This window comes from Bacillus rossius, chromosome 7 (genome assembly GCF_032445375.1).
Source record: "Bacillus rossius redtenbacheri isolate Brsri chromosome 7, Brsri_v3, whole genome shotgun sequence".
NCBI classification, from domain to species: domain Eukaryota; kingdom Metazoa; phylum Arthropoda; class Insecta; order Phasmatodea; family Bacillidae; genus Bacillus; species Bacillus rossius.
In genome coordinates, this window is record NC_086335.1 from 61859792 (window position 1) to 61884103 (window position 24312).

Sequence of the window (24312 nt, forward strand, 5' to 3'; positions counted from 1 at the left end):
CGACCTCCATAGCGTAGTTGGTTGTGGGTTCGAACCCCAGGTGAGACATGGAAATAATTCATATTGCCCTAATCGTCTCCGTGACGCCAATACCCATGCATACACCAAACAACCACAATAACCTCAATTACACAACTACTCGGGTTACGTAAAAAAAAAGGGAATGATAATGAAACATCTAACCTCGGTAATGAGCAAATTCATACGATCTCATTTTGAAAATACACATATAAAATAATAATAATAATAATACAAAAATGGGTCCTCAATTTAACATAGAATTCTTTGAAATAATGCCGAGCGTTAACTACATTTCTGGACGCGAATAGCGCGTAGTTCCCGCAATCACCGCCTGAGCGGCTACGTCGACTTTCAAATCTTTCGGTTTGTAGAGCGAAATTTTAAACTATGTAATGAAACGGCTCTGATAAAAGGTAAAAGGCTTTTTTTGTTTAAAAAAAAAATTGGTTGTCTTTAAAGTCGGTTTACGGACGATAGTTTAGCGTGACGTCATAACAGAACATTGATGAAATGATTGCATACGTTTATGAATAAAATTGAATCATTTTAATTGAATTATCACTATTTTGTAGGTATGGATACAAATAAGGAGTGAAATGAAATCTACAATTTAGGTAATTGATAAATTTACTTTTATTTGCACTCATTAATTAAAATATGTTAATTACTTTAACCAAGATATTATTTTAACTATAACTTTTGTACATGTTTGCTATTTAACTTCTTCCAATCTGTGTTATTCTGTTAAGGATAGGACGATGATAGGAAAAGTAGGAACTAATGGGAGTGTTTCAAGTTTAATGTGCCTCGAAAAAGGTCAAATCGATGGTTGTTCCAATCGAGTGTAAGAGAGATAGATGCGGCGTAAGCGTACAATGAGCGTAACGGGACAAATTGTAACGGGACAATGTGCGTAACGGGACACTTTTTCTTGCGTGCAGCCGGCGTTCATCGATTTATTAGACTTTGTCACGTCAAAAAAAATACAAAACACCAGCTTAGGGTCTGATTTACGTCAAGGATTTTTTTTTTAATACTTGTTCAAATTCACTAAACAGTTAACCGTATAAATTTTGCGTTTTTTTGCGTGGTGAACTTTGATTCGTGCCATCCGCCACAGATTGAAGAAAAGTGGTTGTTACGCATTTCCGTTCCTCGACTTGCGTCGCATCCACGGAAATTAACCCACCAAATGCCGTATACCGAGAGCTGAGATGTCACACATCAAAAAAAAAAAAAAAATACAACATTGAAAAAGGAGGGAGAGGGAAACAGTTGGCTCGCTCGTCACTGTCACACACTTGCCAGTGTGCCTATCATCTTTAATTTGAAGCGTCCTGGGTTCGAATACTGTTTGAGCCTATGCGGATGTCTCGCAAGTGGGAGAATGCGGCGGCATTTCTCAGAGAAACTTACTGCGTCCCCCCCCCCTTTACCATTCCATTCATTTCAACAATTTTCCGTCAGTTTCAACGAGACGTTAATCCCCATTCGTTCACAGCTGTCCGTCTAAGCTTGTTACTACAGCAAGTCCTTTGGCAATCCGCGCCTCGGAACTATTAGGACACGCGAGAATTAAATAAAATCGTCTACAAATCTTATCCGGATTATCCGGATATTCGTACCAAGAAGGACGATTTATGCGTGAAATTGTCATACAAAATCTATATAACTTTCACGAATTATAATTCAAACATGTTAGATTGCACAAGACGGAAATTATTCAAAACGTAACAGTTCATTGTCAGCTGTTACTTGAAGATTTGTGTAACTTTTGCGAAGCAGACCCCAAGAGAGGTAAAGTTGTCTCGACGCGCTTCCAGCCAGCCACGCGAGCTCAGGGTCAGTTTCCATTACGAGGGGGAGGGGGGGGGGTCTCTGGCTGCCTCCCGTGGCTGACCCTGTGACGTAGCAGCTGCCCCCCCCCCCCCCCCCCCCATAAGGGGCGCCAGACTCCTGGCGAAGTGGGGCGAGGCCCCCTCGACTGGATTCCTCTCTGCAGTTCACCGGGTCCGGACCAACAGGTCTTCGACCCAAATACATCCCCCCCCCCCCCCCTTTCCACGTCTGACCCTGCTGCCGGTTCTTCGAGTTAACAGTTCCGTCCATGGCCGTGTGCGTCTTTTCCTCTCTCACGGTAGCGCTTGCTGTGGCATGGGCCTACTGAGTTATAATGCTTCTGAATTCTAGTGATATTGCTCATAACCAGAGACCAGAAATATTCGCTAATTCATTTCGCGATATGCTAAAATACAAATAGTTATACCTCAGTGCTGCCTCTGCTATTGGCTCACAACTCACCTGGATGACGCTGGTCCAATGAGGAACACCCGACCAAAGCTTTATCGAATCACAGGCTGCTACGCTGGGACGTCTCACACGACAGTAGCCAATGAGTGGGTGACATTTGACCGAGTGTACGTAGAACTATGGAGTTCATCCTGCAGGTCATTGAACCCGCGAATTTTTCCGGTTCCTACTCATAACCATAGTTAATTGTTTGTAAAAGCTTTTTTTTTTTAACACAAAACCGGCTAATTTGAAAATTGTTATTAATTAAAGGGTAAATGTTTAGTCAAACCTAGCATGAAATCACGAGGTAAATAGTTTTGATTAAATCGATAGAAACCAGGTTTTTTTTTAATCCTGAAAAATCATGGTTTACTGGGAAAACAAATTTTTTTTTATAGATTTTATGAACGATTTAATAAAAATGAGCTTTGAAACGAAGGCTAAATACGAAAGTTTATTTAAAATCTGTACACCACATGATTTTCATTATTTCACTATGTACATGCTGTGTGTGGTATAGAAACTTGCATTAAAAGTTCACAAAAATAAATGTATAAGGAGTTATTTTGTAAAAATAAACTCTTATAAACAATTGCATGTGGTTATATTACGAAATTATTTAAATCATCTGCAAAAACACGAAATATTATAAGCAAAATAATTTAGGACACTAATGTGCTTACAAGTTTAAAAATAAAAATGGCGAGTGCATAGTAGGCTACGGACACGACTTTGCAAACGACGCGTAATTTAATTATCAAGCATTAATATTTAAACTATTGAAATTCTCGATGTACCCGACACTTTTAGTTGTGTTATTAAATTACTCATTTTAACTATCTGGTGATTGTTTCTTGATAATAGACCAGCGTGATATGAACACAGTTTTTCAACACATTAATTAATTTAGGCTATTTAAAAATTTTAGTGAAAAATGCTAACCTCTAACTTTTTTTTAATTTTTACTGGCAATAATTGCTAGTTACGTTTTCCAGGTGATTGTCATTAAATCGAAAATCAACTGATTTTTTTTATTTTGGCAATTACTTACCACAATAATTATAGATTAATACAAAAAATTCCTAACTCCCTTCTCAGGCCCAAATGCCGCCGTATTATTCTTTGACTGGCGGCGACGCCATTCAGGACGCATTTGCTTCCGCACAAAACTGATGTGATTGGTGCGCCGTCAATAGACGTGTACCTGAAGGAAACTCAACCAATCACGAAACACAGACGATGCTACAGTTTTTTTTACACACAGCTAGCCTTGAAAAAAAACTTCGCAAAAAAAACTTGTGTCCATGTTGCTACTAACGAATTTTGCACTTTTTCCGTTAAAAAAAAAATAAATAAATAAATTGGTTGTCTGTAAAGTTGGTTTACGGACGATAGTTTAACGTGACAACGTCATAACAAAACATTGATGAAATGATTGCATACTTTTATGAATAAAATTTAATCATTTTTATTGAATTATCACTATTTTGTATGGATACAAAGAAGGAGTGAAATGAAATCTACAATTTAATTGATAAATTTACTTTTATTTGCACTCATTAATTCAAATATGTTTATTACTTTAACGAAGAGATTATTTTAACTATAACTTTTATACATGTTTGCTATCCAATCTGTGTTATTCTGTTAAGGATAGGACGATGATAGGAAAAATAGGAAACGAATGGGAGTGTTTCAAGTTTAATGTGCCTCGAAAAAGTCAAATCGATGGTTGTTCCAATCGAGTGGAAGAGAGATAGATGCGGCGCAAGCGTACAATGGGCGTAACGGAACACAGCGTAACGGGACAATGTGCGTATGGGACACTTTCGTGCATGCAGCCGGCGTTCATCGATTTATTAGACGTTGTCAAGTCAATAATTACGAAAAGAAGGTTTGGGGGAAGAAAATTTATTTTACAGTTTCAAGTTTGTAGTGTTTGGTGATGTCTTGCGGCTTGAGTTTGTGGTTTTCTTTCGTTCATTGCGTGTTGTGTTCCTTGCGATGTCGCGTTGTTTGCGAGCGCGCGTGTCGATGCTGACAAGCTACCGGTAACCCGCATGCCCTCTGGGTGTCGACCAGCTGTCTCGGTCGGGAAGTGGGTTGGCAAGAGAAGGCGGGCATGGATACCATGCACCATGGGCGTAGATCCGACAGGTAGGGAGGGGGGGATGGTTTGTAATCTCTGAGGGGGCCTGCTTGCGCCTGCGAAATCGTAATTGCCAAATGAGACTGATAAACGTTATCCCTAGAGACCGGAAAAATTCGCGGATTCATTTCGTGATAGGCTGAAATTCAAAAATGTGTACAATTCTGATGGTTCTGCTATTGGCTCGCAGTTTAACTGGAGCTCTCTGGGCCAATGAGAGACTATCAACCAAAGAAGCGTAGAATCACAAGCTACCCAGTGGAGACGCCTCAAAATTTAGTACCCAATGAACACGCGTGTTTACTTGAGAAATGCAGAGGATAATGGAGTCTATCCTAGAGGTCATTTAATCCGCGAATTTTTCCGGTCCCTAGTTATCCCTTAGCCCAACCCCACCCCCTTCGGAATCCAACCAATTTTCAACCCTCCCGAGCCCGGATATTACAATAAAAAAAGGGGGGTGGTCTGTAAAGTCGGTTTACGGACGATAATTTTACGTGATAACGTCATAAGAAAACATTGATGAAAAATTGCATACTTTTTAATTTTCAAATATAATTTACAGTTTTTGCAAATTTAATTGAAATATAATCACGAACAATTAGTTAAAAAGCCCGCCTTAACCTGTTTGAATTTATAGAAGATTTTCTCGCACGGTGGTTGGCCGGTTCTTGCACGCTCGGCTCAGGCGGAACGTGATAATTGTTTTCGTGCGAGCAGCCGGCGTTCATCTATTTATAAGACGTTAACACGTCAAAAATCACAGAAAACAAGACTGATTCAGTCTTGTGTTCTGTGAAATTTTTATCTTCATATTTTTTTTTTTTTCGGAATTTTTTCTCATGACAAACAGTGAAAAACTGCAATGGCGTTATGTCCAAAAGAAAACCTGCATGTCTCGTCATTGCCAGTTCACTGTGTTCGTATGTGCTGTAATTTGTTTTTCCAAATTAATTCCTCCAGCGGAAATATCTATGCTGTCTAAGCACGTGACTTGTGACGTCAGCTGACATTGGCTTGTTTTCCGTGTGTTTATTGTGTGCACTTCGCGTCACTGTTCATTGTTGAGGTTTTTCTGTGACATACCAGCGATGACTAGAGACATGCAAAATTCGCGGATTCATTTCGTGATATGCTACAATTCAAATAATTATACCTTAGCGCTGCTTTTGCAATTGGTTCACTGTTAATCTGGAGTAATGAGGGCCAATTAGAGATCCTCACTCGCAGAAGTGTCGAATCACAGACACTCGGTCGAGACGACTCACAAGTCAGCAGCCAATGAACAGGTGGAATTTGCCCGAGTGTGTAGAGTGTAGTAGAGTATATCCTGGAGGTCATTGAATCCGCGAATTTTTCAGGTCTCTAGCGATGACTAATGAATAGAGACCTGTAAAATTCGCGATTTCAAATCCCTAAATGATAGACTCCATGATCCTCTATGCACTCGTGCAAATTACATCTGCTGATCGGTTACCGACTCGTAAACACCTGTTGACTGGAATTATCGTAATTCGCTAATTCTTTTGTTAAAGATCTTTCATTGGCCCAGGGTCCTTCAGATAAACTGTGGCCCAATCACTGAAGCAAAATAATGTCAAAAATATTTGGACTCTATACTATCGCGAAATGTATCCGCGAATTTTACAGGTCTCTACTAATGAATTAGTATTCGCTTAGCATAAAAAATATTTTATACTAGCTGAATCACTCTTGGGCGATGATTTTCGTAAAATCCTTTATTTGCAGATGTCTAGGTAGCAAAAGGAATACACGTGCCAAATTTCAAGTCTGTAGGTCTTAAAGTTCCCGAGAATTCGTGATGATCTAGTCATTGAGTGGTATTTCGCTTCATACAAACTTTACCACCTCTTTTCACACTTTTAGGGGTGGAATTTAAAAAAATTCCCGTTTTTTTGCATCCCAGGGTACTCAAAGAATAGGTATTTCTTCTAAATTCCAAATCTCTTACGTCCACCTGTTCAAGCAGTCAGGGTTTTATCAAATATATCAGTAAGCAGTGGCTGATTTCTCCTCCCAATTTCTCTGGATCGTGATGTGCCCGTCTTTAATGGCATCGCTGTTTACAAGATGGCAAACCAAAATAATTAATTTAAAAAAATAATTCCCCGTAATTTCAGTCATCGTGACCGTAAATAAAATCGCGAATAACTGAAGAAAATATATTCAATAACTAGTTTAAATCGTTTCATTTTTCACGCACAAGTTAGGTTGGTATCTTAGGGAGTTTGATACCCACTTGCAAGTGGTTACGTTTAGTAGCGGTAGTAATTGTGGAAAATGACGCGCTTGAGATGCGAATTCCCCCCTCCCCTCTCCCCAAATGGAGGGGTTAAAAAAATCAATTGTGGGGTAAGACCGAGCCTTTATCTGGTTTCCAAATTTTTCCCACTGCTCCAAAAGTAATTCTTGTGAGGTTCATGTTCAAAATACAGGTTTTACATTAAAGAATGCCCCAGTTTCAATTGTCTATTATAACAGTTTACTTTAAAATATTTAAAACAAAATATACATCAAATTGAATTTAAATTAATTTAATTTTTTTTTACAAATGTTCAATATATGCACCTTTAGATATACAGCACACATCCGAACTTAAGTTCAATTCTTCCCACACTTTGGTTAAGTTTGAAGTAATGGAAGCAATAGCCTTTTCAATTCTCATCAGGTACCGGCGGAACGTAGACACGATCTTTTATAAAGCCCCAAAGGAAAAAAAATCGCATGGCGTTACGTAAGTTGAACGTGAAGGCCAGAGAAAAAAAAAGAGCTCTGACGTCTCGACAATTACGACCAATCCAACGGTGAGGAAATTGGACGTTCAACCACTCACGTACAAATAGATTCCAATGGGGAGGGGCTCCATCCTGTTGCCAAATATAGTTTACAGGTTAAACCTCTACTAATCGGGGGAAAGAGCCATTCAAGAGTCGCCATTTTGCGTAGGTGGCGCTGCAAGCGAGAAAACAAAAAAAAATATCAGTACTCGCGCATGCGCTTTTCTAAAACTGAGTTACTCTTTAACAATGACCTTGAACCCAGGGCCGGCGCGTCCATACAGGCGAACTAGGCAACCGCCCAGGGCGCCAAGTACCTGGGGGCGGCGCAGCACGACACATAACACCTGATATAATATATGTTTAACGATTATTGAAACTAGATGAAAATGGATTTTTGTAACAGTTTGGAATGTTTATATTGATATAAGTAATTATTTAAAGTCCACTGTGACCTGCTTATGATTTGTAATAAGTAAAAAAGTAAAAAAAAACTCAAGCCTGCTTACATTTCATTGTTGACAAAATCTTAGGCTTACGTGATGTATTTTGAGGCAAGCAAATTTTTTTTTTTGGGTGTCCGGCGGGGGGGGGGGGGGGGAGGAATGGGGATTAAGGTTTTTCGCCTAGGGCGCCAATTGACCTTGCACCGGCCCTGCTTGAACCAACACTCTACAACGATTACTACTAAAGTGTATAACTGGGGGGGCATTCGTTTATGTATTCACCGTATAGTGGACTCAGAGAAAGCCATTTTGCAAATATGTTCGTAAATTCATGAAGAACCCTGGATATTTCGTTACCGATGTTGTCCGTGATTTCGAGGTGGATATTTTTAACAGCGTGTCCGTGGTGTCCGCTGCGGTGTGCGACATGCCACCGCGAGCGGGGCCGCCGGCACCTTGGCGCGGTGATTGTAGGTCAGGGCGCGCCTGCGCATCGCTTCCGGGGCCCCGCCCGCGCCACTCCGCAGTTCGCCGCCTCGCCGCCTCGCTGGCAGGGCGCCACCGTCGCGCGCCGTCCCGCCCTCAGAGTCGTGCTCACGAAGATCCGCTCTCAACCCCCCCCTCCCCTTTGCGGCTGTTACTTCGTTCTTTACATGTATCTTCCGGGCGGCTGAAATGCTGCCCCTTGGAAGGGCAGCCCTTCAGGATTTTTCTGACAGTGGTTACTTTGTAAAGTGACCTAACCTAACCTAACCTAACCTAACCTAACCTAACCACTGTCAGAAAAATCCTGAAGCGCTGCCCATCCAAGGGGCAACAATTCAGACAACCTTTCAAAAACACCACTGTCAGAAAAATCCTGATGGGCTGCCCTTCCAAGGGGCAACAATTCAGGATTATACAATTACGAAAATAGACACATTTTAAGATACTGGAAGGGCTGCCCTTCCAGTCGCTTTACAAACTAACCACTGTCAGAATAATCCTGGAGGGCTGCCCATCCAAGGGGCAACAATTCAGACAACCTTTCAAAAACACTACTGTCAGAAAAATCCTGATGGGCTGCCCTTCCAAGGGACAAGTTTTCAGGATTATTTAAACAGTTATAGAAACATGTTTTCAGAAATTGGATGGGCTGCCCTTCCAGTCGCTGTACAAACAAACCATTGCCAGAATAATCCTTAAGGGCTGCCCTTCCAAGGGGCAACAATTTAGCTCCCCCGTATCTTCGCTATTGCTTTGTTTGGTATCAAACTTATATGTTTAAGAAGTAGCTTGACTTCTGGGTTGTAGCCGTAGTCTTGGCGAATAATTCACCGACGTTTCGGTCGACATTGCAGTCGCCATCATCCTGATGTCGACCGAAACGTCGGTGAATTATTCGCCAAGACCACGGCTACAACCCAGAAGCCAAGCTACTTCAGACAATTGGCCGTGAAAGCCTGCGAACATTATTAATCTTATATGTTTAACTTAAAAAGTTCATTTTATATTTACAACATTATTAACCTTTTTCGTATTTTTAAAGTCTTCGTTTGATTACAACTACTAATTTAGCGAATTTCCGTTTTTTTTTTTTTTTAATATTTTCTACCCACATTTATTACCTTATTGTTATTAGCTATAGACGCAATGTTGATTTCAACAGAATATTTTAAAACATTACAATTTTTTATGTTTATTATTGATAATTTACCTTCTTTGAGGCATAGATCACACATCAAGAGAACTTAAAGACAATTAAATAGTGACAGTTATATTTATTTTGTAGCTGTTACCAAAATGTAAATCAGTACTAAACCCCAAAAGGCAAAATATTTTTGTAGTGGTCAGTCATTTTCAACTTCAGGCTAAGTTATGTACAGCGCCGTGTAATTTTTGCGAAAATATCTGACCGCTCTATAGACTACGATAAGGTATGGCCCAACGCAAACGTTTTCTTCCTTGTAATCGCGTTAGCTTCTACGCTGGATGGCTGTGATACGTGTATGTGCCAGCAGCCAACGTGGGGTCGTTACCACAACGCCGAAATACCACAACACCGAACGTACAACAACGCCGAATACCATAACGCCGAATGCCAATTTGAACCGCAACGCCGACAGCTAGAAAACTGCTGTGTACCACAACGCCGAAATACAGTAACGCCGAAAAATGTACCACAACCTAACCTAATTTAACCTTACCTAACCTAACCTTACCTTTGTGGCAGTCCTGCAATGACATTTTTCGGCGTTAATGTATTTCGGCGTTGTAATACACAGCAGTTTTCTAGCTGTCGGCGTTGTAGTCAATTTGGCATTCGACGTTATGGTTTTCGGCGTTATTGTACGTTCGGCGTTGTGGTGCGTCCCCACCAACATGCACCACGAATAAACTCAACCAGCGAGGCATCTCTGGTGGCCTACCCCCTGTTGTTCATCGCCAGACATGTAGCCGACGCGACGGGTGGACGTCGAGTCAGTCTAGGCGGTGCTGGTTGCAGACAAGGAGTTCAAGAAGAAGCTGCTGATGAGCTTCATGGCGCTGCTGCTGGTCATCAAGATGATCAAGGTGAAGCTGATCTACCTGCTGCCCTTGCTGATCGGCGTGGGCGCCGCCAAGAAGCTGCTGCTGAAGGTGCTGCTCTTCATCTTCCCGGCCTTCTCGCACCTCTTCAAGTTCTGCTCCACCTACCACTCGTCCTACTCGGGGAAGTACCACCACCACCACCACAAGGTGAGCCGCTCGCTCCTTCTTCCTCGCATTTCCCACCGTTACTCAACGATCATTTGACGTGACAACGTCTAATAAATAGATGAACGCCGGCTGCACGCACGAAAAAGTGTCCCGTTACGCACATTGTTTCGTTACGCTGTGTCCCGTTACGCTCATTGTACGCTTGCGCCGCATCTATCTCTCTTCCACTCGATTGGAACAACCATCGATTTGACTTTTTTCGAGGCACATTAAACTTGAAACACTCCCATTCGTTTCCTATACTTTTCCTATCTTCGTCCTATCCTTAACAGAATAACACAGGTTGGAAGAAGTTAAATAGAAAACATGTATAACAGTTATAGTTAAAATAATCTCTTCGTTGAAGTAATAAACATATTTGAATTAATGATTGCAAATAAAAGTAAATTTATCAATTAAATTGTAGATTTCATTTCACTCCTTCTTTGTATCCTTACAAAATAGTGATAATTCAATAAAAATTATTCAATTTTATTCATAAATGTATGCAATCATTTCATCAATGTTTTGTTATGACGTTGTCACGTTAAACTATCTCCCGTAAACCGACTTTACAGACAACCAATTTTTTGGAAATAAATTTTATTGCTATTGACGAGTAACAAAAGTTCAACAGTTCTTATGTGAAGATGACTATAGAGAAGTAAATGGTTAAGAGGGATTTTACCCTGTTATTTTGGATTTTTCCACCTTTTTGCTATAATTCTAATTTTGAAACATCTGTCCCAATTTTTGACATTCCAAGGAATATATCATATCTCCCAGACTTTCTGTACTTTGTTGCGACCATGAGTTTACCGACAGTCTCTAGTCTGTAAGCGCCGCAAGGAAAAAAAAACTTATTATTTCACGCGGATGACTACATGATAATCACACCAGTTCACAATTATTGTCTTCAACAAGTAGCTAAAGCTGAGTCCTATGTTTTGTAGAACCAAAAAAATTAGCACGAAAGCTTTATTCCAAGTGGTATCAAAATTGTTGAAATTGCAAGATGGAAAAGCCTAATCTCCCTTAGGTTCAGAGAATATGGACGAACGTGTAACTTAATAAATTTTTAGTGCACATAAATGGTCTTTAGAAATTGAACACCTACATGTTCACGAACTGACTTAACGGGAATGCCGAACTGTTGTGTGCAAGGACCCATAATATAACACAGGCTGCACTAAGGCGTGCCAGTAGCCGATACGGCATTATTGTCGTCCCGAACGCCTAATTCCAAACCCTATATTGACTCGCCGACGTGTTCCTGAACTGTGCTCTCGTTGCCCGCGATGTGAAGAGGGGAGGGAGATGGCCGCGAGATAGGGGAACCGCGCAAGGAAAGAGAAGGGAGTCGGGTGGAATAAAATCCGTCACGACGTCTTGAATATAACTATATACGTGTTTGTACATATCATTCACAGAACGTAATGTCAGTCATCTCTTCAACTTTACAGTAACAGGAAATAGGAGTGAGTATCTGGTTAAGTGCGGGGTTCAAAAACTCTGCAATAACTTTCAAATGCTTAATATCGATATACCGCAGCATTTACGTACCAATTAAGCCCTTAACGAAATTCAGTATTTTAACGCACAAAAATTCCCATATCAAATCATTTAATTACAGCAGGCTCTTCGACGGCCGTGGCTGCTGAGGCGGCTCGCTCTAGGCGAGTTCCCTCAGTCTAGGCCTAACCTCAAAACAATGCAACATGGTTTATATATATATATATATATCAATGAGTAGGGTCAAGCATTTTTTCGCGAAAAGATCTAAACACTTATTAGACTGCAACAAGGTATACCCGCACCTGTGGTTTCTTCCTTGTGATTGGGCGGCCGTCTGCGAGAAAAGTCGTTGCCTCGTTTGACCGTGCCACTCAGGACGCGTTTACTTCCGCACTGAATCACTGTGATTGGTGTTGTTACAATCGATATGTAACTTTGGTGAAATTCACCCAATCACGTAACACAGACGATGCTACAGTGTTTCAACTCTCATCTAGTCTCGAAATCTTTTCGCGAAATCTGCATGCCCCTATCAATGAGCAATAATTGGCTTGATTATTTTATTCGTGGGTTTTTATGCGTTAATATAAGCTATATAATATATTGCATAGTGTATAAAAAAAATTAAAAATTGTGAAAGATAGTTTAGTTATCCATGGTTGTGTGGTGGGATGGCGGGGCAGATCGCGCACCACCACCACCACGTGAAGGTGCCGGTGCCGGTGCCGGTCCCGGTGCCCAGCCACCACGACGAGGGCTACCCGCCGTCCGGCCACGCCTCCTGGGACTCCGGCCCGGGCTGGGACTCCCCCTCGGGGCCCGGCCTGGACCACGCAGGCTCCCGCAGCGAGCTGGCGGCCGCCGGACACCGCGCCGAGCAGGAGCTGGCCAGCTGGGGGCTGGGCCACTCCCAGGGAGACCCCGCCGACACCTTCAGCGCCAACTACGGCGACTCGCTCGCCTACCAGGCGCACCTCCCGGAGGACCCGCGGCCCGTCTACGTCACCCCGGGTCCCCCGCAGCGCAAGGCCTACACGGCGCAGCGGCACGACCTGCGGCAGCAGGTGAGGCGGCTCTCGTGGCGTGGCGCACATCACTCCACGTTACATCTCCTTGCATCGCCACGACCTGCTCTCATAGCGTGGCGTTCTGTTGCTTCACATCACTCCACGTTACATCTCGTTCCATCGCCACGACCTGCTCTCATAGCGTGGTGTTCCGCTGCTTCACATCACTCCACGTTACATCTCCTTGCATCGCCACGACCTGCTCTCATAGCGTGGCGTTCCGCTGCTTCACATCACTCCACGTTACATCTCCTTGCATCGCCACGACCTGCTCTCATAGCGTGGCGTTCCGCTGCTTCACATCACTCCACGTTACATCTCCTTGCATCGCCACGACCTGCTCTCATAGCGTGGCGTTCTGTTGCTTCACATCACTCCACGTTACATCTCGTTCCATCGCCACGACCTGCTCTCATAGCGTGGCGTTCTGTTGCTTCACATCACTCCACGTTACATCTCGTTCCATCGCCACGACCTGCTCTCATAGCGTGGCGTTCTGTTGCTTCACATCACTCCACGTTACATCTCGTTCCATCGCCACGACCTGCTCTCATAGCGTGGTGTTCCGCTGCTTCACATCACTCCACGTTACATCTCGTTGCATCGCCACGACCTGCTCTCATAGCGTGGTGTTCCGCTGCTTCACATCACTCCACGTTACATCTCGTTCCATCGCCACGACCTGCTCTCATAGCGTGGTGTTCCGCTGCTTCACATCACTCCACGTTACATCTCCTTGCATCGCCACGACCTGCTCTCATAGCGGGGCCTTCTGCTGCTTCACATCACTCCACGTTACATCTCGTTCCATCGCCACGACCTGCTCTCATAGCGTGGTGTTCCGCTGCTTCACATCACTCCACGTTACATCTCATTGCTTCACCACGACCTGCTCTCATAGCGTGGCGTTCTGCTGCTTCACATCACTCCACGTTACATCTCGTTCCATCGCCACGACCTGCTCTCATAGCGTGGTGTTCCGCTGCTTCACATCACTCCACGTTACATCTCATTGCTTCACCACGACCTGCTCTCATAGCGGGGCCTTCTGCTGCTTCACATCACTCCACGTTACATCTCGTTCCATCGCCACGACCTGCTCTCATAGCGTGGTGTTCCGCTGCTTCACATCACTCCACGTTACATCTCATTGCATCGCCACGACCTGCTCTCACAGCGTGGCGTTCTGCTGCTTCACACCACTCCACGTTACATCTCGTTGCATCACCACGACCTACTCTCATAGCGTGGCGTTCTTCTGCTGTACATCACTCCACGTTACATCACATTGCATCGCCACCACCTGCTCTCATAGCGTGGTGTTCTGCTGCTGTACATCAATCCACGTTACATCTCATTGCATCGCCACGACCTGCTCTCATAGCGTGGCATTCTTCTGCTTCACATCACTCCACATTACATCTCGTTGCATCACCACGACCTACTCTCATAGCGTGGCGTTCTGCTGCTGTACATCACTCCACGTTACATCTCATTGCATCGCCATGACCTGCTCTCATAGCGTGGCGTTCTGCTGCTTTACATCACTCCGCGTTACATCTCCTTGCATCACCACGACCTGCTCTCATAGCGTGGCGTTCCGCTGCTTCACATCACTCCACGTTACATCTCATTGCATCGCCACGACCTGATAGCATAGCGGGGCGTTCTGCTGCTTCACATCACTCCACGTTACATCACATTGCATCGCCACGACCTGCTCTCATAGCGGGGCGTTCTGCTGCTTCACATCACTCCACGTTACATCACATTGCATCGCCACCACCTGCTCTCATAGCGTGGCGTTCTTCTGCTTCACATCACTCCACATTACATCTCGTTGCATCACCACGACCTACTCTCATAGCGTGGCGTTCTGCTGCTGTACATCACTCCACGTTACATCACATTGCATCGCCATGATCTGCTCTCATAGCGTGGCGTTCTTCTGCTGTACATCACTCCACGTTACATCACATTGCATCGCCACCAAATGCTCTCATAGCGTGGCGTTCTGCTGCTGTACATCACTCCACGTTACATCTCATTGCATCGCCACGACCTGCTCTCATAGCGTGGCGTTCTGCTGCTGTACATCACTCCACGTTACATCTCATTGCATCGCCACGACCTGCTCTCATAGCGTGGCGTTCTTCTGCTTCACATCACTCCACATTACATCTCGTTGCATCACCACGACCTGCTCTCATAGCGTGGCGTTCTGCTGCTTAACATCACTCCACGTTACATCTCATTGCATCGCCACGACCTGATAGCATAGCGGGGCGTTCTGCTGCTTCACATCACTCCACGTTACATCACATTGCATAGCCACGACCTGCTCTCATAGCGGGGCGTTCTGCTGCTTCACATCACTCCACGTTACATCACATTGCATCGCCACCACCTGCTCTCATAGCGTGGCGTTCTTCTGCTTCACATCACTCCACATTACATCTCGTTGCATCACCACGACCTACTTTCATAGCGTGGCGTTCTGCTGCTGTACATCACTCCACGTTACATCTCATTGCATCGCCATGACCTGCTCTCATAGCGTGGCGTTCTGCTGCTTTACATCACTCCACATTACATCTCATTGCATCGCCACGACCTGCTCTCATAGCGTGGGGTTCTGCTGCTGTACATCACTCCACGTTACATCTCATTGCATCGCCACGACCTGCTAGCATAGCGTGGTATTCTGCTGCTGTACATTACTTCTCCCTCGCTGAAGCATTCCTTCCCTGCCCCTTCCCCTCGTGCGTCTCCGAAAACTGCGGTTTCGATGACAATTTGGACCCTGGGTCGCTCGATGAGGGACCTAAGGACGTTATCGTGGTCTCAACAGCTTTAAGGCAGTTTGTTTTTTTTTTAGCATATTATACAACTTAATGGAGTGCCTTAAAATTTAATAGCAAGTGGCTGCCAAAAAAAATTTTTTCTAAGTGATGTCTTTGGAATTTAGTATTGTCTTTAGGAGATGACAACCGCTGTGTTATTTTCTTTGGGGATATTACAGTGCACTGAGAGAAACGTTTGTTTGCCTCAACAAAATATTTGTTTGTATATGGTGAAATAAATATATTTTGTTAATTCAAACAAATATTTTGTAGTAGGAAAGATTCTGTCAACCCAATAAAATGGTTTTGTCAACTCAAATGTATATTTGGTTAGGTGTAACAAATCTTTTTTTTTTTTGTTTCTTACCGAGTTTGGTTAAGCTAACAGAATATTTTGTTCCACCAAGTAAATATTTGTTTCACCATATATAAACAAATATTTGTTTGATTCTGTGTGTGTGATATTCTCGCGAGGCCTGGAAGCTGTCCGTCCCACTGGATGCTCGGTGGACGGAGACCACAGATGTTGGACGCGGGGTGTTGCAGGTGCAGAGCCTGGAGGCGCAGCTGCAGCGGCAGACCCAGGTGCAGCAGAAGCTGCAGAACCTGCGCGTGCCGCAGGCCCAGGCGCTGACGGCGCTTCCCGCCCCCGCCGCCGGCGGCAGTACAGTCGCCGTCACCTACGACCCCTTCTACAGCCCCATCCTGCGGCGGCTGGACGACGTGTTCGTGCAGCTGGGCCTCAGCGATGAGCCCTGCCGCCAGAGGCTGGTGTGCTCCATGTACCGCTGGCCCGCGCGCTTCAGCCCGCACAGCAACCTGGTGTCCGCCGAGCTCAGCAGGTCGGCTCTCTCTCCTCAACCAGCTCTCTACTTGTCCTGTCCCTCTATTACTCTTCTTTTCCTTTTCCTCTCTCTCCTTTCTCTGCTCGACCCGCTCTCTGCTGGCCCTGTCCCTCTATTACTCTTCATGACCTTCTCTACCTCTTCTTTCCTTCCTTTTCCTCTCTCTCCCTCCATCTCCCTTTCTCTCCTTTCTCTCTCTATCTCTGCTAAACCCGCTCTCTACTGATCCTGTCCCTCTGTTCCTCTTCCTGCCCTTCTCTACCTCTTCTTTTCTTCCTTTCTCTCTCTATCTTCCTCCAGCTCCCTCTCTCTCCTGTCTCTCTCTTTCTCTCCTCAACTCGCTCTCTACTTGTCCTGTCCCTCTATTCCTCTTCCTGCCCTTCTCTACCTCTTCTTTCCTTCCTTTTCCTCTCTTTCCCTCCATCTCCCTTTCTCTCCTTTCTCTCTCTTTCTCTCCTCAATTCGCTCTCTACTTGTCCTGTCCCTCTATTCCTCTTCCTCCTTCTTACTCTCTCTTCCTGCCCTTCTCTACCTCTTCTTTTCTTCCTTTTCCTCTCTTTCCCTCCATCTCCCTCTCTCTCCTTTCTCTCCTCAACCCGCTCTCTACTTGTCCTATCTGTCTCCCTCTTCCTCCTTCTTACTCTCTTTTCCGGTCCTTCTCTACCTCTTCTTTTCTTCCTTTTTCTCTCTCTCGCCATCCATCTCCCTCTCACCTTTCTCTCTCTTTCTCTCCTCAACTCGCTCTCTACTTGTCCTGTCTCTCTCCCTCTTCCTCCTTCTTACTCTCTCTTCCTGTCCTTCTGTACCTCTTCTTTTCTTCCTTTTTCTCTCTCTCGCCATCCATCTCCCTCTCTCCTTTCTTACTCTTTCTCTCCTTAACCCACTATCTACTTGTCCTGTCTCTCTCCCTCTTCCCACTTCTTACTCACTATTCCTGTCCTTCTCTACCTCTTCTTTTCTTCATTTTCCTCTTTCTCCTCCTCTCTTTCTTCCTCTGTCTCTTCCTCTCTATTTTACTTCCCGTCTCACTCTCTCTCCTCCCGCTCTCTATATTTTTCCTGTCTCTCTCTTCCTGTCCCTTATTTTTACTCTCTCTACATCTTCCACTCACTTCTTCCCTTACTTCTTCTTTCTCTCTTTCTTTCTGTACCTCTCTTTCCTTTCTCTCTGTCACCCTCTCTTTCTTACTTTACCTCTCTCTCTTTTTTAATCTAATCCTCTTCCTCTCAATCTCCCTCTCTTTCTTTCTCCCCTCTCTCCCCTTCTCACAAATTCTCTTGCGGCTCTTTGCCATAATTTGCTTTTTTACTGCTCGTCAGTATTTTTACACAGGTTAACCAAAAAAAATTTAAAAATAACTAAAATATTCAAAACAGACAAAAAAATACATGCCTGTATAATAGATGTGACAAACACACAATGTGATGTGTGTCTAATCCAACATTCTGTGGTTCGGTACATCCGGTAATGCGGCAGCAATGGAGCCACTCGCGTTCAGGTGGCTGCTGACCTTGAGCTGACCCGCGCCGGGTCGCGTCGCTGCCTTGCGGGCTTCTGGTCGCTCAGACCCCCCGTGACTGTCGACTGCCTGTTTTATAGTGGTTGCCACGTTCGGTAGTCACTTTAGTACTGGATTCACGTTCCATAATACTGGAAAACCGATAATATAGTATGACCGCGGTCTCAACGTAGAATTCTTATTACTAGAGACAGGAAAAATTCGTGAATTCAATTTCGCGATAGGCTAAAATACAAATAGTTGTACCTCAGTGCTGCCTCTGCTATTGGCTCGCAACTCATCTGGATGTCTCTGGGCCAATGAGAAACACCCAACCTAAGGCTTTATCGAATCACAGGCTGCTACGTTGGGACGTCTCACAAGACAGCAGCCAATGAGTGGGTCACATTTGACCGAGTGTACGTAGAACTACGGAGTTCATCCTACAGGTCATTGAACCCGCGAATTTTTCCGGTCCATACTTATTACCGTCAGACAGTTATAGAATTATACAACTTAACAACCTCCCGTAGTTCTGTAATTATAGGATTTTATAATATCTACATTTAATTTACTATCAATTAAACATGATACCTGAGATTCAATAAGTAATTTAGACACATTAGGAGGTTTCGTTGAGAAATACGGGTTCAGATGAAGATATAGCTACGCAGCCAGTAGAAAGGAGTAAAAAAAAATTCCTCCATGCATAGAGCATAGAGACAAAATAATAATGTTCCTTACTCAAAGACAGTTATAAACATGTTTAACCGTAGCTTTGGTGTGTACTTGGGCTGCGTGTTGATATATGTTTACATCTGAACCAGCATCACCTTACTTCTGTGTGTGGTTGCCAACAATTTTTTTTTTCTAAGTCGCTTCTCTGGCAGTGTTCCAGGTCGAAGAAAGTTCTCCACCGAAGCAGCAACAAAAGGCGTAACTACGCGGCTTGAAATGAGTTTGGCGTGGATCCCGTTCGGTTACTTTCTAAAAACTGGTTTCAGCTTTTCTCCGCGAATGTTTGCGTGAGCGCGACGCATTCGTTGGCTATCGAGATTAGGCGGATGTTATCCGGCAACCGCGTGAAAGGCACACTCGCAAGCCGTAACCTACAGACTGGTTGCAGTAAAAAAATAATAATGTTCGAATACACTGTAATTATTTTTTAATGGAAGAGAAAGAAATATTCATCTACAATAACAGATATTTGTAAACTTTTACATTTACATAAAAACCATTGTCGCTATCAGTACAAAATAGTGTTCACAGTAAAACTGGGTTCGGATTCTTACCCGGGAATTTATACTTTGTGTTTTCCCAGGACCTCCAGTAGTAAAATTTAACCTTAAATTAAACATTTTCCTGGATAGCTTTCCAGTATAATCTGGGCACATTAATAAGCTAAATAAAAAAATAATATCAAATAGTTGAATATTCTGTAATTTTTTTTCATGGTTTCAAATTATTATGCTTGAATGAAACATCAGTTAAAATATAAAATTATGCACCAATTGTCTTAAGAAATAGTCAGTATTATCTCAGAACACATATTTAATACATGTAAAAATAACCATAGCCATGTGTTGTACAAAGTTACATGTCATTTTCCGCGAATAGATCTGTACGCTCATTGGACTGCAAACGAGCATGCCTGCGCCAGTACTGTCTTCCTTGTGATTGGCGGCCGTCCGCAAGAGAAGCCATTGTCCCATTTGACCGGGCCGTCTATGACGCGTTTGCTTCATTGGATGGCTGTGATTGGTGTGCCGACGGCAGAAATGCACCTGAAAAAAATCCAAGCCAACCACGAAACACAGACAAGACTATAACGTTTTAAAGCACAAATGGTCTGGAAATCTTTCGCGAAAAAATACAGTATGTCCGTAAAATAATTTCTCAGGTTCAATGGTAATTTATAACTAGAGACCTGCAAAATTCGCGGATTCATTGACCTCTAGGATAGACTCCACAGTCCTTTAAATACTCGCGGAAATGACACCTGTTCATTGGCTACTGACGCGTGAGACGTCTCAACTAGGCTGTCCGTAATTCGGCACTTTCTTGGTTTAGTGTTTCCCATTGGCTCACAGTTCCCCGGATAAAATGTGGGCCAATCGCAGAAGCGGTACGAAGGTGTAGTTGTTTTGATGCTAGCCTATCGCGAAATGAATCCGCGAATTTTGCATGTCTCTATTTATAACAGTTTAATTTAGACTATTCACAACAAATAGTGCATCACATTGAAGGTAATCTAATCTAGAATTTTTTTTACAGATGTTCAATACGTGCACCTTACGTTATACGGCACACATCCTACCAAAAGTCTAATTCTTCCCACACCCTAGTTTAACCGTCCGGAGTAATGGAAGCAATAGCCTCTACAATGCTGTGTCTTCAACTCTGGAAAATTCATAGGTAGCGACGGAACGTAGACACGATCTCTTATGAAGCCCAAAAGTGGAAGAAAAAAATCTCATGGGATTATGTCAGTAAACGTGGAGGCCAGGGGGAAAAAAATAGAAGTCTGTCGTCTCGACCAACACGACCAATCAGGGACTTGGACGTTCAACCACTCTCGTGCAAAGAGATTCCATTGAGGAGTATCTCGATTATGTTGCCAAATAAAGTTTACAGGTTCACCCTCCACTAAATTGCGAGCGAGATAAACAAGAAAGCAGTACACGCGCATGTTCTTATATATAGAGACCGGAAAAATTCGCGAATTCATTTCGCGATAGGCTAAAATACAAATAGTTATTACCTCAGTGCTGCCTCTTCTATTGGCTCTCAACTCACCTGGGTGACTCTGGGCCAATGGGAAACACCCAACCAAAGCTTTATCGAATCACAGGCTGCTAAGCTGGGACGTCTCACAAGACAGCAGCCAATGAGTGGGTGACATTTGACCGAGTGTACGCAGAACTACGGAGTTCATCCTGCAGGTCATTGAACCCGCGAATTTTTCCGGTGCCTACTTGTATGGAACTGTTTGAGTCGCCATTTTATTGTGACACTGGACCAACATACCCACGACGCTTGCAGTCGATGCTATTATATTTCAACTCTGGGAGAGTGTTTAGCTGCCGCGCTGCGCTATGCATGGTAAATGGACGCGCAGGTGCGCCCGGACGACCAGGGTTTCCCCGGGTGGCGCTGGCCTCGTTCCGCGGCCCCCCGGAAAGTAGTCCGCCCCCCGGTGGCCGCCGCCCCTCCATCTAACGGGACGACGCCTGCCGCCTCTATCGTCACCTCCGCCGCGCGCGCTGCCCCCTCGCCCTGGAGGTTATGGCGGGAGGGGGGAGTGGAGTCTCTTCATCCGGCTATAGGGGTTGCCTCTCGCCATCTTGCATTTTCCTTTTTTTTCTCAATTTTCTTGCTGTAGCGCATCTCATCCTTGGATTGCAGTGTGCAATTAAACGGGCACTCTCTCTCTCTCTCTCTCTCTCTCTCTCTCTTCACAATGCACGATTCCCGCCATCAACGCTGTGCTTGTTTCGGTGCGCTCTAATGCCAGTTGCACCTCATAGAGCGCTGAAGTTTCAGACAAACATTCGTAATGTACCAGGGGAAAAATAAATTGTATTTTGTAGGGTGAAATTTGGGATGAGAATCGTGGAAAGAATATTTTTTTTTCCCCTGGTGTATTTCATCAAGAGCATCATCTGCCAATTCACTTTTTTTTATAATAAGATGTGGATGAAAGACGCCATCCTGGTTTCAAACTTTTTTTTTAACAATTCTTTTACGTCTTTTTTTTATGTGGCTTTTGTCAGCATTGGACACACGTTCATGGAATGCCTCGTTGTTGATATTTTCTCCTGTGCAATAATTATTGGTGTTTAACACTTAATTATTATTTTCTTCTGTCAGAATGACAGTTATACTGTCAATATTCAGCCAATGTTAACATCGTGCGCTGATGAATCTAGGAGAGAGATTGAAACCGATGTATGGCATCTTGAATTCCACATTACATTTTTTTTATTTGTTACTACAATAAGTTCAGTTAGGCATGTCCCTCCTGTCGGAGCTGATGGTAAAAAAAATGTCCTTAGGTATGGCATTTGTTTGGTTCACGTGGCCTATGATGCGATGTGCTTATGGCGCAGTCACGTGGAACGGATCAGTCCTACCAGAGTTGGCGAGCTTGAACTACGGATGCCAAACAGGCCAGCATGCACTTCTGCATCTGACGGATCGTTGTCTAACAATAGTCGTAAAAAAATTGTTTGTAAAGTCTGTTTACGGACGATAGTTTAACGTGACGTCATAACAAAACATTGATGAAATTATTGCATACTTTTATGAATAAAATTGAATCATTTTTATTGAATTATCACTATTTTGTATGGATACAAAGAAGGTGTGAACTTAAATATACAATTTAATTGATAAATTTACTTTTATTTGCACTCATTAATTCTAATATGTTTATTACTTTAACGAAGAGATTATTTTAACTATAACTTTTATACATGTTTTCTATTTAACTTCTTCCAATCTGTGTTATTCTGTTAAGGATAGGACGATGATAGGAAAAGTAGGAAACGAATGTAAGTGTTTCAATTTTAATGTGCCTCGAAAAAGTCAAATCGATGGTTGTTCCAATCGAGTGGAAGAGAGATAGATGCGGCGCAAGCGTACAATGAGCGTTACCAGACAATGAGCGTAACGGGACAATCAGTCATCCTTTTTCGTGCGTGCAGCCGGCGTTCGTCGATTTATTAGACGTTGTCACGTCAAAAAGCATGTTTAGTGCAAATAAGCAGTATTATAGCACGAAAATAACGTGATTTCTTTAACGAATATCAAAACGTTTAGGTTTTCAAAAATTTTCCCGTCTTGCGTTGTATTTGTATGGGTTTTCCGTTAAATAACTTTGAATGGGACAGTAAATAACTCTTTAAATATAAGTGCGTATGCGTGATAATTATTAAGTGTTTGTACCAATTATTTTTCTCACTCTTGGATAAAACATTTTTTCTTGTCTAGAACTAAAGAGGAAAGCCAAAATCAAGTTGCTGGGATCCTACCGTGATGCACTCTATGCATCGCACAAGTGAACTACAGAAGACGTACCAGGGACACGAGAAGCCTAAGATGTACATCAAGTTCTGTCCCTTCCCGAACACGCTCGAATATTCACCTTCGGCCAACCTCGGGATTTGTTTTATTTTTGCGCAGGAAAAATGAATTCAAATATCAAAAGTGGTCGGTTAGGTTTAGCTACATTAAAACACTTTAAATACTGTGGACGGTTATTTAGGTTAGTATAAGTACATTAAAATAAACAGAGAAATATGAATATATATATAAATAAACCCGAGGTTGGCCGAAGGTGAATATTCGGGCGTGTTCGGGCAGGGACAGAACTTGATGTACATCTTAGGCTTCCCGCGCAGATCAGACAGACGCGCCTGCGCAGTTGCGGCAGGGCGTTTACCCTTCGCCAGCCGCGTCAAGGCCTCCTGCGCATGCGCAGAGAGCTTCACGCTCCAGCTTCCAGGAGGCCGTGAGCGAGGCGGTGCGGCGCACGCGCCATTTGGACCAGCCACGGGGCCGTGACGACAGAGAGTCGCAACTCGCTGCTGCAACTAACGCTCCCTATTTTGTTCCGAAATCAGCGAACTGTGCGATATTTATAAGCAACCTAACAATAAAAGAAACGTAAAATTATCAAAAGTGAATGTTGGCGACTTTTTTTTTTTTTTTTTGTGTTCGTACGTTGCTGGGAATATTCAACATATATGTTTAAGACTATCTATTTTCAAATATGAAACAACCAAAGCACTATGTTAAAATGCTTTATTTTTTTTTTTGTTTCAAAATTTAAAACTGCATAGCCGCAAAGTATGGGTGTTGAAAATCATAAACTCAGTTTCAATTACATAAAATACACACGAGCACACGCCTGCACATGGCAGACATGCTTATTTCATTGCTACCAAAAATTTTCAAAATTTTCGAAAATTATTCCAAAGTATAACATTTTTTTTTTTTTTTTGGCAAAACGTCACTTTTTTTAATACAGCATTCTATAAATCCTGAACTAATAATGTTTGTAAAATAATTTTTTTTGAGCAAGTTATTACGCTTAAGGAAATTCTATATTTTCTTTAT

At 43.3% G+C, this 24312-nt stretch overlaps 1 protein-coding gene across 1 annotated transcript in view; it reads left to right on the forward strand.

The window, feature by feature from the left end:
• The window catches only part of LOC134534469 (uncharacterized), a 40615-nt gene that overhangs the window by 10994 nt on the left and 5309 nt on the right, over window positions 1-24312 (forward strand). Inside the window, exons 2-4 of the mRNA XM_063372945.1 lie at window positions 10192-10424; window positions 12623-13003; window positions 16396-16691. Of these exons, the coding sequence (XP_063229015.1) occupies window positions 10192-10424; window positions 12623-13003; window positions 16396-16691 (910 nt within the window). The remainder of the gene's footprint in view (window positions 1-10191; window positions 10425-12622; window positions 13004-16395; window positions 16692-24312) is intronic.